Here is a 14,102-nt window from a genome sequence, read left to right on the forward strand (position 1 = left end):
GTGTAAATATGTGTTTTCTTGGGCCAAGTGTGTAAATATATTAGTTTGTTTGAAATGAAAGAGATGTCTGGTCGAATGGGACACATGGCACGTGATTCGGATGTGATAGGTATACGATGGTACGTGTTTTTATGTAAGCAGTGAAAAATCTTATTTTTTAAGTTATCAATTTTTTAACTCAAGTTTCTCAATATTTAAATAGTAACACGTGATGTACTATTTTATATCTGTCACATTAAAAAAATGTCACGTGACTGGGAGATCGAATTTGGGTCCCAACGTATGACTCGCGTCAGGGCTGCTATGTTACGGTCTTTTTGGGCTTCGGCGGCTCGGCCCATCACTGACCAACCCGAATACGAATCCGAACCGGAACCGTCGTGGGTAAAACGGTAAAACCAAGTAAAACGCTTTTTCCGTTGGAAAATCATGAAACCTGCATGTGCCATTGCAATTTTGCCTCCAAGCCGCGCTAGTTCTGCTCCGGAGCAACACACAGTAGAGAGAGAAAGAAGCCAAGAGAGAGAGAGCGAGAGGGAGAGGGAGAGGGATGGCTTCGCCATCAGAACGCGAAACTCCATCGCCAAACATCTACATACCGCCGGAATGGTCCGAGGCAGCAGACTGTATAGCATACGATTCAGTCACTTGGCCGCCACCCATTGCCTTAGTATGTGGCGCTAAAAACTGCGGAAAGTCCACCTTTTCCCGCCACCTCCTCAACATTTTTCTCCGGAGGTCAGTGAGCTTCTCAGCTCCCTTTCCCCACTTTGTAACCGTTGATCAAATTCACGGCTCTGATGATTAGTTTTTTGAGTAAAAGTTGATTTCTTTGTGTTTGTTTCATGTTAGCTGAATTGGGTCACCTTATTTACCTGAATTCTCTCTGTTTTGGAAGTGAAATCTGTATAAATTTTTCATCTTTTAACTCGGTTTGTTATGAATTTAAATTTTTACTACTTTTTTGGGTGTGTAGGTTTGTTTTTTACCATGTTTTTCTGTAATTTTGTTTTCAGGTATAAAAAAGTTGGTTACTTGGATACAGATGTCGGTCAACCGGAGTTCAGTCCTCCTGGTTTTGTATCTCTCACTGTAATAGATGAAGTCACTCCAGGCAATTGTTTATTTTCTGCACTTACTGTGAATAATTTGCTTTAGAATTAAAAAGGATTGTTGATCATGTATTCATGTTAGAATAGCGGTTTTGTTCGGTTTGATTGCTAATTGAGTTTTCTTTTCTTTTTTGGTTAAAAATAGATTTGACAATCCCTCATCTGAAGACACCGGAGAGGTATGAACAGTTTTCTGCCTTGTTATGGTTTTGAACTTGTTAGCAGTCGTAGTTATAGTGCTTACCGGAATACACTCATTATTATGTAGTAGATGACAAATATGTAGGGCAGAATATTGTTATTTGACTTTCCTTCGGAGCAAGGTTACTTTTTTTTTTTTTTTGCTAGTTTCAAGCTGGGAAAAGGGTTTATCATATTCTTTACCATAAAGATTTCAATTTAGCTCGTCAATGTTGTAGTAGACGTTGATTCCTTATTAGCATTTGGAATGGAGTGTTGTTCTCAATTGAGGAATTTAGGAACAATACAATTGGTATGAAAGTTCGGGACTTAGTAAGGGTTCAGTGAAGACATTAGTTGCTCTATAATCAAAGCTGTAGCATCAGTTTTAGATCACACAGTATAAACAAGACTTGGAGTTAAAATTATAATTACAAAGCTGGAAATTTTCTGTTCGCGGAATTTGAAATGGGAAGTAGTTGCAACCACTATGAATCTATTATCAACATTCCATGTAACTAGGACTAGTTAACCTGAGTTCAGCCCTCCTCTCCCTCTCTCCCCCTCTCCCTCTCCCTCTCCCTCCTGCTATGCACGGATTTTGTGATGCTAGGTCTGATGTAATGAATAAAAGGAATCTTGGAATCTGATGACTTATAATTTGTCTCTTTTCCTCAGATGTCTTTTCTTTGGTGATGTTTCTTCGAAGACGAATCCTACAACATACTTGAATTCTATATTTTCTTTATATGATTACTATAAGAAGGAATACTGCTTATCTGACCGGAGTGATAGACCTACCAAGACTGGATTGCCTCTTGTTGTGAATACACCTGGCTGGGTGAAAGGTATGCTCTTTTAATTGGTCAATTGCTCCTTTCTTTTAATTGTGATTGAACAAGTTCTCCCTATCTGTAGTTTTGTTTGCTTGTTTGTTTTTCTTTCACTTGGTCAATTGCCCCCCTCTGGCTTTTTTCTGTAGATATTTTATGAACTAAATTTCCGCAGGTTTCATCCTATCCGTGTACCGTTTGAGGCAAAGGCCAAGTGGCTATTTTATGAATCTTCTTTTGATGGTTATCGCTGTTTGGATATGAAAATTTGAATATTATATATGATTTCTTCATTCCTCTTGTATACTAGGTGTTGGTTATGATTTATTGGTGGATATGTTGAAATATATTGCCCCTACCCATGTTGTTAAAATAAACATATCGGCCAAGAGTAAGAATCTACCAAGTGGGGCATTCTGGTTAGATGAGGATCATGATGCTATGCTAAATCTGATAGAGATCAATTCAGCTCGTCAGGACTCTTTCAATAGATCGTAAGTCTTAGCGTCTTCAAGAATATCTGGAGACTTTTATTTTGGATGCAGGTTATTTGTACAGTTTTTTTAATTGCTTTTCCGCCCTTCCAGTACATTTAATTTCATTATTATTATTTTTTAATTCGAGAATCATTTACGTGATGTATAATTCTTCTTTTCCTTGATTAAATACTAAGTTGCAGTGGTCACATTAGTTTCAGACCAAGTGCCAAATCTCTTTAGTAAGTTCCATAAAATATTTGTAGGAGGTGATCACTTTTAGTTAAGCTTAGAAGAATTCATCTTTTATACAAGATTATTGAATCAAGTTATCAAGTGTCGGGAATTTACATAAATTATTTTGCTTCATAAGCAGCATATGCTGGTGGAAGAACACAGGGAGTTATATGGATGTACTGGATTTCCCCGTGACATATTATCTTTGTTGTGTTGCAGGGTTCTAGTACAAAAGGATGCACGCCTGTTGCGTGATGTACGAATACTGGCTTATTTCAGGCAGTGCTTTTCAAGTAGCCTAAACATTACTACAATCAAAGAACTTGCTAATGCTCTGGCCTCTCAACCTCCTTATGAAGTTCCAATATCTAGCATCAAGATTAGACATCTCCATTGTCAGGTCGGTTCTTAGTTCCTGGCTGTTGATCGACTCACTGCAAGTTTCGGAAATTTTAAAATCTGTGTGTCTTTTACATGTACGAGTGAATTTTGCCTTCTATTCCTGTTTGCTGTGAGGGTCTTTAGAAAATGTTAGGGGAGAGCTTAGCGGTGATTAATTTTGTACCTCATAGCTTTTGATTTTGTGTCAACAACCAAGGGACTTTTATTACTATTAGTTGCCGTTATAATTTCAATTAAGGCTTGTAACAGTTTAGTTCTTTTATACCAGGTCCCAAGTGCTGAGAGCTTCTACAGTTTGAACGCAACCATTGTTGGCTTGGCAGTTAGCTCTGAAGGATCGAAAGATTTACCTTGGTGTGTTGGTCTTGGTAGGTTACTCTGTTTTTCAACATTTTGTCCATTATATTTTAGGGAACTTTAGCGAAAAGCTCTCAGTACTGTTCACTTTAAAGAAAAACCACATTTTTACACTAAAAAGTCAATCCTGGTACTATTCACTTTACCCTTTATTTTGTCCTTATCGTTAAAACTCAAAATTTTCAAGCCCTTTTCATTAGTTTTCCTTATATTTTATCTATTTTGTGTAGCTTTGCTCATAATTTTATGTTTTCTGGCTCCAATACATGTGGGAGTGAGTTTTCAGAAAAAATTAAGAAGACTTAGTTCTAAAACTTGGTTCAGGGTGGCAGGAAAATAGGTTCTTTAGTTTTTTATGTTTATGTTATTAGGGAAATCCAGATTTTCATTGTTGGTGCGATGCGGAAACATATAGATAGGTTGAAGCAATCAATTTGAACTAAGGTTCTTATGCATTTCAATTGATGCCTTTTTAAAAAAAATAGGAATTGTGAGAGGCTTTGACACATTCAAAGGCTTGCTATATGTGATAACACCTGTTCCAAGAGGCACTCTGGGGAAGGTCAATCTTTTCCTGCAAGGTTATATCCAAATTCCTACTGTGTTGTTGCAGGTAACTGAACCCCTTCCATGTAATACATGTTTCAGAACAATTGTTTGCTTCTTCATAGTCTCTCACATGCATTCAAGTTTGGATTCTTTGCCCCTTTCCAACTGCAATATGATCTTAGAGAAGGAATAACAGTTCGCGAAGAAACGTTCTTGTTGCATGGATAGTCAATCAGTCAGTTAACCACTATTACAGGGGTTGCTAGGTGTAGCGCATGTGCATGTGTGTGGTTTCGTTTTCAGAAACTGGAGATCTTCGATTGTGATTGAAATTTTCTCTAATACTCTAGTAGCATCATGTTAGGGAAGTTTATACGACAGCTAGGATAATGTTATGGGCATGTCTACGGTAGTATACACATAATCACTCACATGCACTGAACAAAATATCAGAATCTTGTCGTTGGCCGACTACTATTTTAATGGAAATCTAATGGAAGAACTTGATTCGCCACATTAAGGCTCGTTTGGAAGTACTTTAATTCCCTTCTAACTTCCTTCAGTAAATGAAAAGAAGAACCTGCCTATCGGATCACCTAACATATATATCTTCTATCTCGTCCAATATTACTAAGTGTTATTTCTTACTGAATCTATTGAATTTTCAGGTGCAGGGCTGCATATCGCCTTACATGTCTGCAAATGTTCTCTCAACAAGCTAAGCTCGTTCACAGTTGCTTGGGTTTCAAACGACATCCGTTACAGTCATTAAGCTAAGTTTTATCCCACCGTGCGAGAGACTGACAACCAAGAGGTCAGCTTGCATATGGAATTCCAAATAGACGATATTTTGTTATCGCGTGGATTTGATAGTAACGGAAATGTGAAATGGTTATATATGAACTACTGGATTATTGCTATACTATTTACAGGCAAGTGGTGATTACACAACTAGCAAAATTACATTTTCGTTGAAACTCGTACGCGTATATCAAAAGTCATTGTTGTTGCTGTGAGTTGCAGAACTGCATTTTCAATTTATGTTTCATGGAGTAGTTTGCATTGTCGAATCACGCAACAAGTATTCTGAGATTGACAGATACTCCGGTGATTCGATTTTTCTGTAGCAATCGGTTATCAAATTACCGGGTGATACAGAAAGGCAATGTAAATGCCAGGAATGGGTAACTTAAAGTGCCATCATCATCTGCATTCTACATTTCTACAGAAGTAAATGCATGGCTGCCTGCCTTGCATAATTCCATTGGCATTTGCAGGCTTTCCAGAAGATAATTCAATGGGGTCGTGGAGTTTTCTAGAAGCAAGGTTAGTGGTGTATGAAGCTTCGCTTGGAGTAGAAGCTACATAATGTGATTGCATGTTGATCTTTTTCAATTTCGTCTTTTTTCTTTCATTTCTCGGAGCTAAAGAAAGACTTGGCGCAAAACTTAACTAAGCACAGTGGCGTTTTAGGATTCATATAGTCGACCACACTTAGTGGGGTAAGGCTTTGGGCGTTGTTTTTGGCACCGATGGTCCCCGTACTTTATCTAGATTTCACTTTTGTCACCTTGGTTTTTTTTTCCTTACCATTTCCATCCTCGTAGCTTTATTTAGTCCAATCCTTCCAAATCATGCAAAACTCCCCTGAATCTAGCGTTGTCAAAGAAGATATGCACAAAAATGGATGTTGACGGATTGGACTAAAAGTGAAACAAACCAAGACTACAAGACAAAACTGCAAGAAAAAAATTTACGTGGAGGACAGTGAATCGAGGGGACTATTAGTGCAATTTGGCCTAATTTCGATAAATGACACAAAACTTAAAGTGGTTATTCTATGTATGCGGAACACTATCACGTAATATTATTATTACATTTAAATTATAACATGTGACAGATTGGATTTAAACTAAAACAAACCAAGACTACAAACAAGAAAAAAACTACGTGGAGGAAAGCGAATCTGGAGAGACTATTAGTGCAATTTGGCCTACTTTCAAAAAATGGCACAAAACTTTGAGTGGTTTTTTCATGCGAGCGGAGGAAAGTGAATCCGGATAGACTATTAATGCAATTTGGCCTACTTTTGAAAAATGGCACAAAACTTGTGCAATTTGGCCTAGTTTTTTTTCAGGTACACGGACCATCGTCATGTGGTATTATTATTACACTTAAACTATAACACGTGAAATGATAACACCACGTAACAGTGTTTCTAGTACAAAATCGCCTCCAAGGCTTATGATAGATAAACTAACCTACGTCCTTATCACCCCCAAGATTTCTTCTGGAATACAAAGCTATAAGTAGAACAAATCAGTGGCTCAGACTCCTCTCACAAAACGCCGACGTTTAATCCTAATCCAGTTGGTTGGCAAGTGCATGATAGACCGTTATTTCAGGTACATGCCAAGCCTAACAACCGCCATTTTTCTCCAAACCAAATTTTCCTGCATGTTTCCATGTATAGGCAGCAAAATTCCACCACCCAAAATTTAAAACCTTGCTTCGGAAAACCTTGCCCTCTCCTTCTTTTAGACATTTCACACACCAACACACAGCGAAAGGTCGTGATCTCGGAACGGTTTCGTGCTCCGCCAAGGTCATGATCTTAAGCACTTTTGAGAAGAAGCACTTTTGACTCCATTGTCGTGCTCTCTCTCTTGTTTCCGAACGAATTCAGATAGAGAGAAGGCCGGCATTTGTTTGTTTTACGGTTGTTTTCGTGTTGGAACAGCGAAAAAACCAATATGACGAAGCGATCTTTTACTCGTTATGTTGAGCAAGAGCTGGGGAGGGTGCCGCATTTTGTGCTCTACGCTTTGCTCGAATGGACGCTGATCATTCTGCTCTTCGCTGACGGGTTCCTTGCGTTTGTTGCCAACGAATTTGCTAAGTTCTTCGAGCTGCAAATCCCGTGCTGGCTCTGCACCCGAATCGATCACATTCTGGTTCATAGGGACCAGGGTTTCTATTACAATGACTCCATTTGTGAGGGTCATAGGAAAGATGTTTCGCATCTTGCTTATTGCCACAACCACAAGAAGCTGTCTGATATACGAAAAATGTGCGAGGCGTGCCTGCTTTCGTTTGCAACCGAGAAAGAATCTGACTGCGATACGTACAAGTCCTTAGTTGGGATCTTGCACAAGGATCTCGAGTGCTTTGTCGAGGATGATCACCACCAAATTCAGCTGAGTGTGCAGGCGGCAAGGACGTGGGAGGAGACGACGGGGCAGGTTGAGAAGAGCAACAGCATTGTTCGGGTTTCTTGTTCGTGTTGTGGTGTGCCATTGAAGATGAGCTCCTCTTCCAACTCCTATCCCAAGGGGAAAAATGGCGGCGCATTAGCGCAGGCGCCCACGCCTTCTCCACGAGCACCCTTGAGAAGCGATGATCGCAGCTTGGACTTGCCCCACATTCGATGCACTGAACTCAAACTCATGTCGGGTCATGAGTCCGAGCTTCCAGAGGACGAGTATGGATCACAACCACCGAATCGCGACTCTCAGTGTGAGTTTAACGTAAAAACTTGTCATACATTATTTGCTCACATCCTTGTCTATTTATATGCCTTCATTCACTTCCCAAACTTCTTTAAGCCTTATTTTTTTTGTTTTTCGGTTTTTCGCAACCATTAACTGATTCGGAGGATGGAATTTGTGCAGCAGTCCAGGAAGATCAGAAAGCAGAAGGTGAAGATTTGGCTGATGATGTAAACAGGACACCTCTTTTCGGTAAAGGAAACAGGTTTTTCGGAATCCCACTTACAGATTCAGCTACAAACAGTCCTAGGGTGGCAATGAGGATTTCGAGGAAATCGCCACTTGAAAAAACCGGCGAGTATGCCTTGGAATCTGTCGAGGAAAGCACTCCAAATGAGGCAGAGTGTGATTCCATTTTGCACCGGTTGAAGAGGCAGGTCCGGTTAGATAGGAAGTCGCTGATGGCATTGTACATGGAGCTAGACGAAGAAAGAAGCGCTTCGACTGTGGCAGCGAACAATGCAATGGCTATGATCACCCGGCTACAAGCAGAGAAAGCTGCTGTTCAGATGGAGGCCTTGCAGTATCAAAGAATGATGGAGGAACAGGCGGAGTATGACCAAGAAGCGCTGGAAGCTACGTATGATCTGCTTGCCCAGAGAGAGGAGGAGCTCAGGCTTATAGAAGCTGAAATAGAGGCGTACAGAGAAAAATACGGATTGCTGAAGGAATTCGCTTACGAATCTGGTGATGAAGGCAAGGGGAAAAATGAAAGTGGAACTTCTCCCGGTGAGCCCAACAGCGAAAACACACAAAATGATCAACCAAAGGAGGAGAATGCAGAGGGAGCCCTTGCTGAATCTTTGAAGCCTTTGAAGGGGGAGAAAACCTACCTCCTCGGTCGGATTAAGAAACTCGATAAGAGAAGCAACTTATCCGCTAATCATCTGGATGAGATAGGTAACACACACAGACACACGCACACACGAACACGCTCATAAGTAGAAAACGAGCATGTTAAATCTCTTGCGTTTCAAACAAGTGACCCGATTTATGCTTCGAATTTGGCAGGAAACGGAAACAAAGCTGCTCTAACAAGGCAACTGTCGATGTTGTCTCATCTCAGTGAAAGGGTGAAGGTCCTTGAATCAGACACAGGATTGTTAGAGTATGCAGCTAAGACACTTGAGAAACATAGTGAAGGAACAAAACTTTTAACAGAGATAACTCAAAACTTACAGAAGCTTCGGCATCTCGTCATGACGCCACCGGAGGAAAACAAGGAACGCAACGGGTTACCGTAGATTTTTCCGGCATCCCTAATAGTTCCGATGGTAAAATCGCTTATACTAGTTCTAAATGTTTTACATTACATCTCTCTCTCTCTCTCTCTCTCTCTCTCTCTTTAATTAGATAGCTTGAAATCCCAATTCATCTGTAAATCTATTGTTTTTACAAGGTAGAAAAGGTGAGACCAAAACCTCACAGCCGAGGAGTAAACCCGGCCGCGGAGGACCAGAAGGGCCGGGCGAACCTCCGCAGACGGATTGTTTCTTGTCCATTAGAGAGTTCTTCTGTTACACTAGAGTCGTTGCTTCATGTATGGATCACCAAGCATATGATTTTCCTGTACTTTGTATTCTCTTTACCCATGAAGGAGGTTTCCCCTCCCTAAATCGATTATTTTTGTCTCAGCCATGTCGGTCTCCCGACATGTAAATGGAAAAACCACTTGGATTACCACCCAATTCGACAGATTAACAATCTTTCCGTTCACCGGAAACTGAAAGCAGCTCATAAAGAACATGTTATCGCTAATTCCGTCATCATTCGTTTCAACTCTTTTAATACAAGACACGAGTCTTACTGAAATCATCCTATAAATCACATGAATTAAGCAGCAGAACAACTTTAACCAAAAGAATGATATGTTTTCTTTCCGTCTCTTTCTCAACTAAACATCAAAACTCATCTTCTTTGTAAGACAAATCTACAAAAAGCAACACGACGCGAGAAGATTGCTAATAGGCGGTACGCTATGCGGATTACAAAAAATAATCTGGAGTTCTGCGCGTTGTATCAGGTTCAACCTGACGCGGTGCTGGGTCGAACTGAAGGAAATTCTGGTCCATGTTCTCTCCAATCTCAAGAATTGCAGCCATATTTCCACAGCGATAGCAGTAATTTGGAGCACTAAACACCGTCACAACGTTCTTTTCCTAAAATAATTAAACAAAATTCAAAAACATAACTCTGAAAGCATAAATTTGGTACGATACTTCTGCTTCTTATGCACTAACCTGGGACCAATTGTAGCCTTCCATAACAAGCTGGTGAGCTCTAGAAATAAGACTTAGCCCGTTAGTGTGGTTAAACTGGGCTGCTATATCTTGTCCAAATGTATACCCTGCACCCCGAGGAGATATTCCCCACCCACATCGATCATCCGGGTCAGACCACAAGAGATCACACATTGGACCCTCATGAGGAACCTGCTCCATTCAAACAAGGGAAAATTATGATTACCACAAATCTTCTATACATGTACCATGAAATAAGAATGCCATACGTGTACCAAGAGATGCCTATGGCAGCAGTCCGTAAATCAATATCTTGAAAAAAAGTCTTACATGGAAGGCTTTAATACAAGCCTAGAGTAAGTGACGTGTTACTTGAATATGTTTGAGCGAAGTTTAGTCAGCGATTTCTCTCTACACTAATATACTTGAGGCGCAAAAAGTGTTCAAGGAACTTAAATTGCATAGACAAGCGAGTTTAAATATTGGAACTCAGGACCGCTCAAGTCTTATTTCATATACAAGTTAACAGGCAAGCAGATCCCAACAACCAAAGTAACATAGAACATGCAGGTCAAAATCACGAAAAAATATATAAGCATCCAATTTTGCCCCTTTATGTGGCAATTTTGCAAAATCACGAAAAATATATAAGCATGCAACTTTGCCCTTTTATGTGGCAATTTTGCCCTCCTATGTGGAAAGCAATTTGTGACAACTATGTAAGCATGCAACTCAGTTATATAGTTGTGTTAGTTTGTGTAACACACATAAAATAGACGTCCTCATGAAAAAATATATTGTTAGAGAATACGAAGATGAAATAGAATTTAAAATGAAGTCGAAACTTCAGTGTACCTCTTGTATCCGGTCCAGAGCACGAATATTGTCTAATGTATCTAACGAAGGCGAGAGTCCACCATGCAAGCAAAAGATCTAGGAGGAGGAAACAACACTTGTTAAATGAGATAACGGAAATAACATGATAATGATGCAGGACATAATATCTTCAAAAGTTAAACCTGACTCTCAATCAAGGCTGTGAGCGGCAGATAATCGAAAAGGTCAGTGAAAAACTTCCAGACGTTGGCATTTCCATATTTCCTCAAGCACTCATCATAGAAACCATACCTGAAAAGGCAACAATTTACTGATATAAATCAGGATTTGATGTTTAAGAATCACTCTTACATCACTTCAACCAAATTTAGTTACTTCCTTTGAGTATTTGACAACTTAGTGAAGCGAATAAAGGTTATCTACAACTTATAAATGGCTTCTTTACATGACTAACTGAAACCTCCTCCGAATCGGTGGCAAATTCCACTAGTTTGTTTTCACCATCAATACTTGTAATGTAAGGTTGCACTTTTGGAGTTTGGAATGAAAACATTTGAAAAAATAATGTCTTACACTTGAGTTATTTGCCGACTCTCATGATTTCCTCTTAGAATTGTAATTCTATCTCTGTAACGTACTTTCAGGGCCACTAGGAGTGTGACAGTCTCCACAGAGTAGTATCCGCGATCTGCATAAGAAAAAGGAAACAAGACAATTACTGAAAAAAGTTGCACAGGCATACTCTGGTAAAAAAAAAAATGATAGAACAATCTACAATAGTGGAACATTAAATTACATCTTTTGTCATATAAGATTGCAACTGCATAGTCAGAGACTCAAATGACATTCAATTTCATATTTACATGCAAACATGCCTAATTATCATCTTCGTCATCTTTCAAAAATTGACAGTATGCTCATTACTCAGAATAGGAACTAATTATGAATTCCGAAAAACAAAGATACAAAAACTATGAATTAAAACTAACTTTAAGGCTTGCATTGTAAAAATGTACAAAACTCGTGACTCAGTTAGACATGGGAAGTAAAGGAGGCCTCAAATTCAGCCTAGTGCGGTAACCCAAGTAAAATCTAATAACACAAACTCATCCTTATAGGGTAAAGCACGCACGAAACTCATCGTCCACTGCAACAGTTCATAACCTGCTGCAATCCTTAGAATACCGAAAATGACCAGCTTCAAACTCATTTTTCTTAAAAAAGCAACAGTCTGCTGCACCTTGCTGCATTTACATATTAACTAACTTAACCATATCAACTAAATACTAAAATTCACTGAAAGAAAAACATGAACAAACCACATTATCCAAAAATTCAATCTATGTCTAAATCTCAATAACACATAAACTAAATTAGTTAATTAATTACTTAATTAAACAACAAGGCTATGTGAAAATGCCCAAACTGACCTACATAGTCGCCCATGAAGAGGTAATTGGTATCGGGGGCGTTGCCGCCGATCCGAAAGAGCTCGACGAGGTCGTGGAACTGGCCATGGATGTCTCCGCAAACCGTGACCGGGCACTTCACCGGCTGCACGTTCCACTCCTCGACCAAGATCGTCCTCGCCTGCTCGCACAGCGTCTTCACCTCCGCCTCCGGCAGAGGCTTGCACTGCATCAGGTGCTCAATCTGACGGTCCAGATCGGCGTGCGGTGGCATCGTCGTGGATTTTGTTCGGTGCTCGTTGATTGGTGCACGGTCTGAGCTGAACTCGACGAAAACGGAGGGGATTCTAGGTCATGTCACCGGAGCGAGGTGGTGGAAATTAGGGTTAGGGTTTGTGGGGAGGAGATTTGGGGATTGGGTGCTGAAGCTCAAGTATTTTTGTTGCTGGTAACTGGTGCGCACATTGTATCAGAGATTCAGAGTAGGGAGTTTCCCGGTGGCGGTCCCTATAGTTTTATGTATTTATGTAGTTGCCTCCCATTTTTTGAGATTTTTGGTTTTTAGCCCGATACTGTAGCCATTAATTCCAGATGGGCTATTTACAATTTTATATATTTCAGTTTTTTTTTTCTTAAATTATAGAAGGAAGTTCGGAGCGATACAAATCCGATATTATTAATAAAATAAGGGTTTCAAAAATAGTTAGAAACGATTTTGATTGACAGAAAGTACTTTTGGCCATCCTAAAGCATTTTTAAGGGTATTATTGGACGGGAGTGCATTTTTTGAACATTTGACAAGCATGTATTAGACCGATAAATCACTAGAATTTTGTTTTTCTAGAAAAAAAAAGGGTTGTGGTCGTCATTAAAGATAAGCTACTCATGTGTGTTGCAACAATAAAAAAAACGTATATTTTCTCATAGAATATAAGTACGTATTACTATCAGGTGGAAATTACTTTAATTTAGACAATTTTAATAAAAATTACAGAATTAAGAATTACATTACTTCTAACTTGTCTAAACTCTATTCGTTTTAATTTGATTATATTATATTTTTACCAGGGATATTATCATCTTTATGAGAGAGGATAATGAACTCAAATCCGATGAACAATGGTTAATAGAAAATTTATGACGTCCATACAATAATTTATTTAGGAGCTGTTAATAATTATTTTATTTTTAACTTTTTTAAAAGACTAAAGTTACTTGGTGAGTTTTTAAAATTGCTAGTTTTAAAGAAACACTCCTGATACTGTTCACTTTTAATGAAAAATCACATTTTTATCTTTCACTGATACTATTCTCTACATATTTATTTGTCATTTTTCATTAAAACTAAAGTTTTGTTGAACTTTCGTTAATTTTCCTTTTAAAATTGAGTACTAAACAACTAAAACAAGTGTTGAATATTACCCAAAAAAATAATAAAAAAGATTATTAAACGACTTGAATTCTAACTACTTAATTGTAAAAATGAGAAATTAAACGGAAACATTTTTTTTTTTTTTTAACAAACGATATTATACACGCTAAAGGGGAGGGGTGGGCTTAGCCTCACAATGAGCTAGCAATAATGTGGTTCAAATTTGTCTTTAACGAGAATCGAACCTAAAACCTCTCATTTACAAATGAAAACCACTAAACTGTAGTATTAAGTAGTTAAGCGAAAAACTTCATTAAGAGAATAAAAGAAACTCAAATGAAAAAATATCAAGAATTTACTATTAATAGCCAAAATTTAACACTTAATAAATGTGACTTTTTTATAAAAAAGAAAAAAAAACTTTCAAATATAGCAGAAAACTCACGTGAATAGACCTAAATGCCCTCAGAATTCAAAACCCATTTGCCCAAAAAAGCCAAACACTTGAATTGATCTCCTCGACATCTTTGGATTCTGAATTCTCATTAGC

The 14,102-nt window shown here is 38.7% G+C and overlaps 3 protein-coding genes across 4 annotated transcripts; 2 read left to right on the plus strand and 1 right to left on the minus strand.

Annotated features, from left to right (window-relative positions):
* Positions 1–514: 514 nt before the first annotated feature.
* On the plus strand, positions 515–5,097 carry LOC137709719 (polynucleotide 5'-hydroxyl-kinase NOL9-like). Its single transcript, XM_068448700.1, has 9 exons — positions 515–738; positions 1,017–1,104; positions 1,230–1,291; positions 1,971–2,140; positions 2,436–2,619; positions 3,058–3,238; positions 3,509–3,608; positions 4,083–4,210; positions 4,815–5,097. Exons 1-9 carry the CDS (start codon positions 551–553, stop codon positions 4,866–4,868), a joined length of 1,155 nt encoding a protein of 384 aa, XP_068304801.1. The 5' UTR covers positions 515–550; the 3' UTR covers positions 4,869–5,097.
* A 1,606-nt stretch (positions 5,098–6,703) lies between these two features.
* Positions 6,704–9,232, plus strand: LOC137711175 (probable myosin-binding protein 5). Of its 2 annotated transcripts, none has more exons than XM_068450382.1 (4): positions 6,704–7,662; positions 7,818–8,594; positions 8,706–8,968; positions 9,094–9,232. In XM_068450382.1, exons 1-3 carry the CDS (start codon positions 6,900–6,902, stop codon positions 8,936–8,938), a joined length of 1,773 nt encoding a protein of 590 aa, XP_068306483.1. In that variant the 5' UTR covers positions 6,704–6,899; the 3' UTR covers positions 8,939–8,968; positions 9,094–9,232. The 2 variants fall into 2 exon arrangements, with proteins under 2 accessions (XP_068306483.1, XP_068306484.1); XM_068450383.1 differs by having other exon boundaries at positions 7,821–8,594.
* Positions 9,233–9,450: 218 nt separating this feature from the next.
* Positions 9,451–12,638, minus strand: LOC137711176 (serine/threonine-protein phosphatase PP2A catalytic subunit). The gene is made up of 6 exons (XM_068450385.1): positions 12,202–12,638; positions 11,345–11,459; positions 10,954–11,062; positions 10,790–10,867; positions 9,935–10,126; positions 9,451–9,853 (listed from the first exon to the last, which is right to left on the minus strand). The coding sequence occupies exons 1-6, from the start codon at positions 12,452–12,454 to the stop codon at positions 9,680–9,682; spliced, it is 921 nt and encodes a 306-aa protein (XP_068306486.1). The 5' UTR covers positions 12,455–12,638; the 3' UTR covers positions 9,451–9,679.
* Positions 12,639–14,102: the final 1,464 nt, after the last annotated feature.

The sequence above is a fragment of the Pyrus communis genome, chromosome 12, assembly GCF_963583255.1.
Source record: "Pyrus communis chromosome 12, drPyrComm1.1, whole genome shotgun sequence".
In the NCBI taxonomy this organism is placed as follows: Eukaryota; Viridiplantae; Streptophyta; class Magnoliopsida; order Rosales; family Rosaceae; genus Pyrus; species Pyrus communis.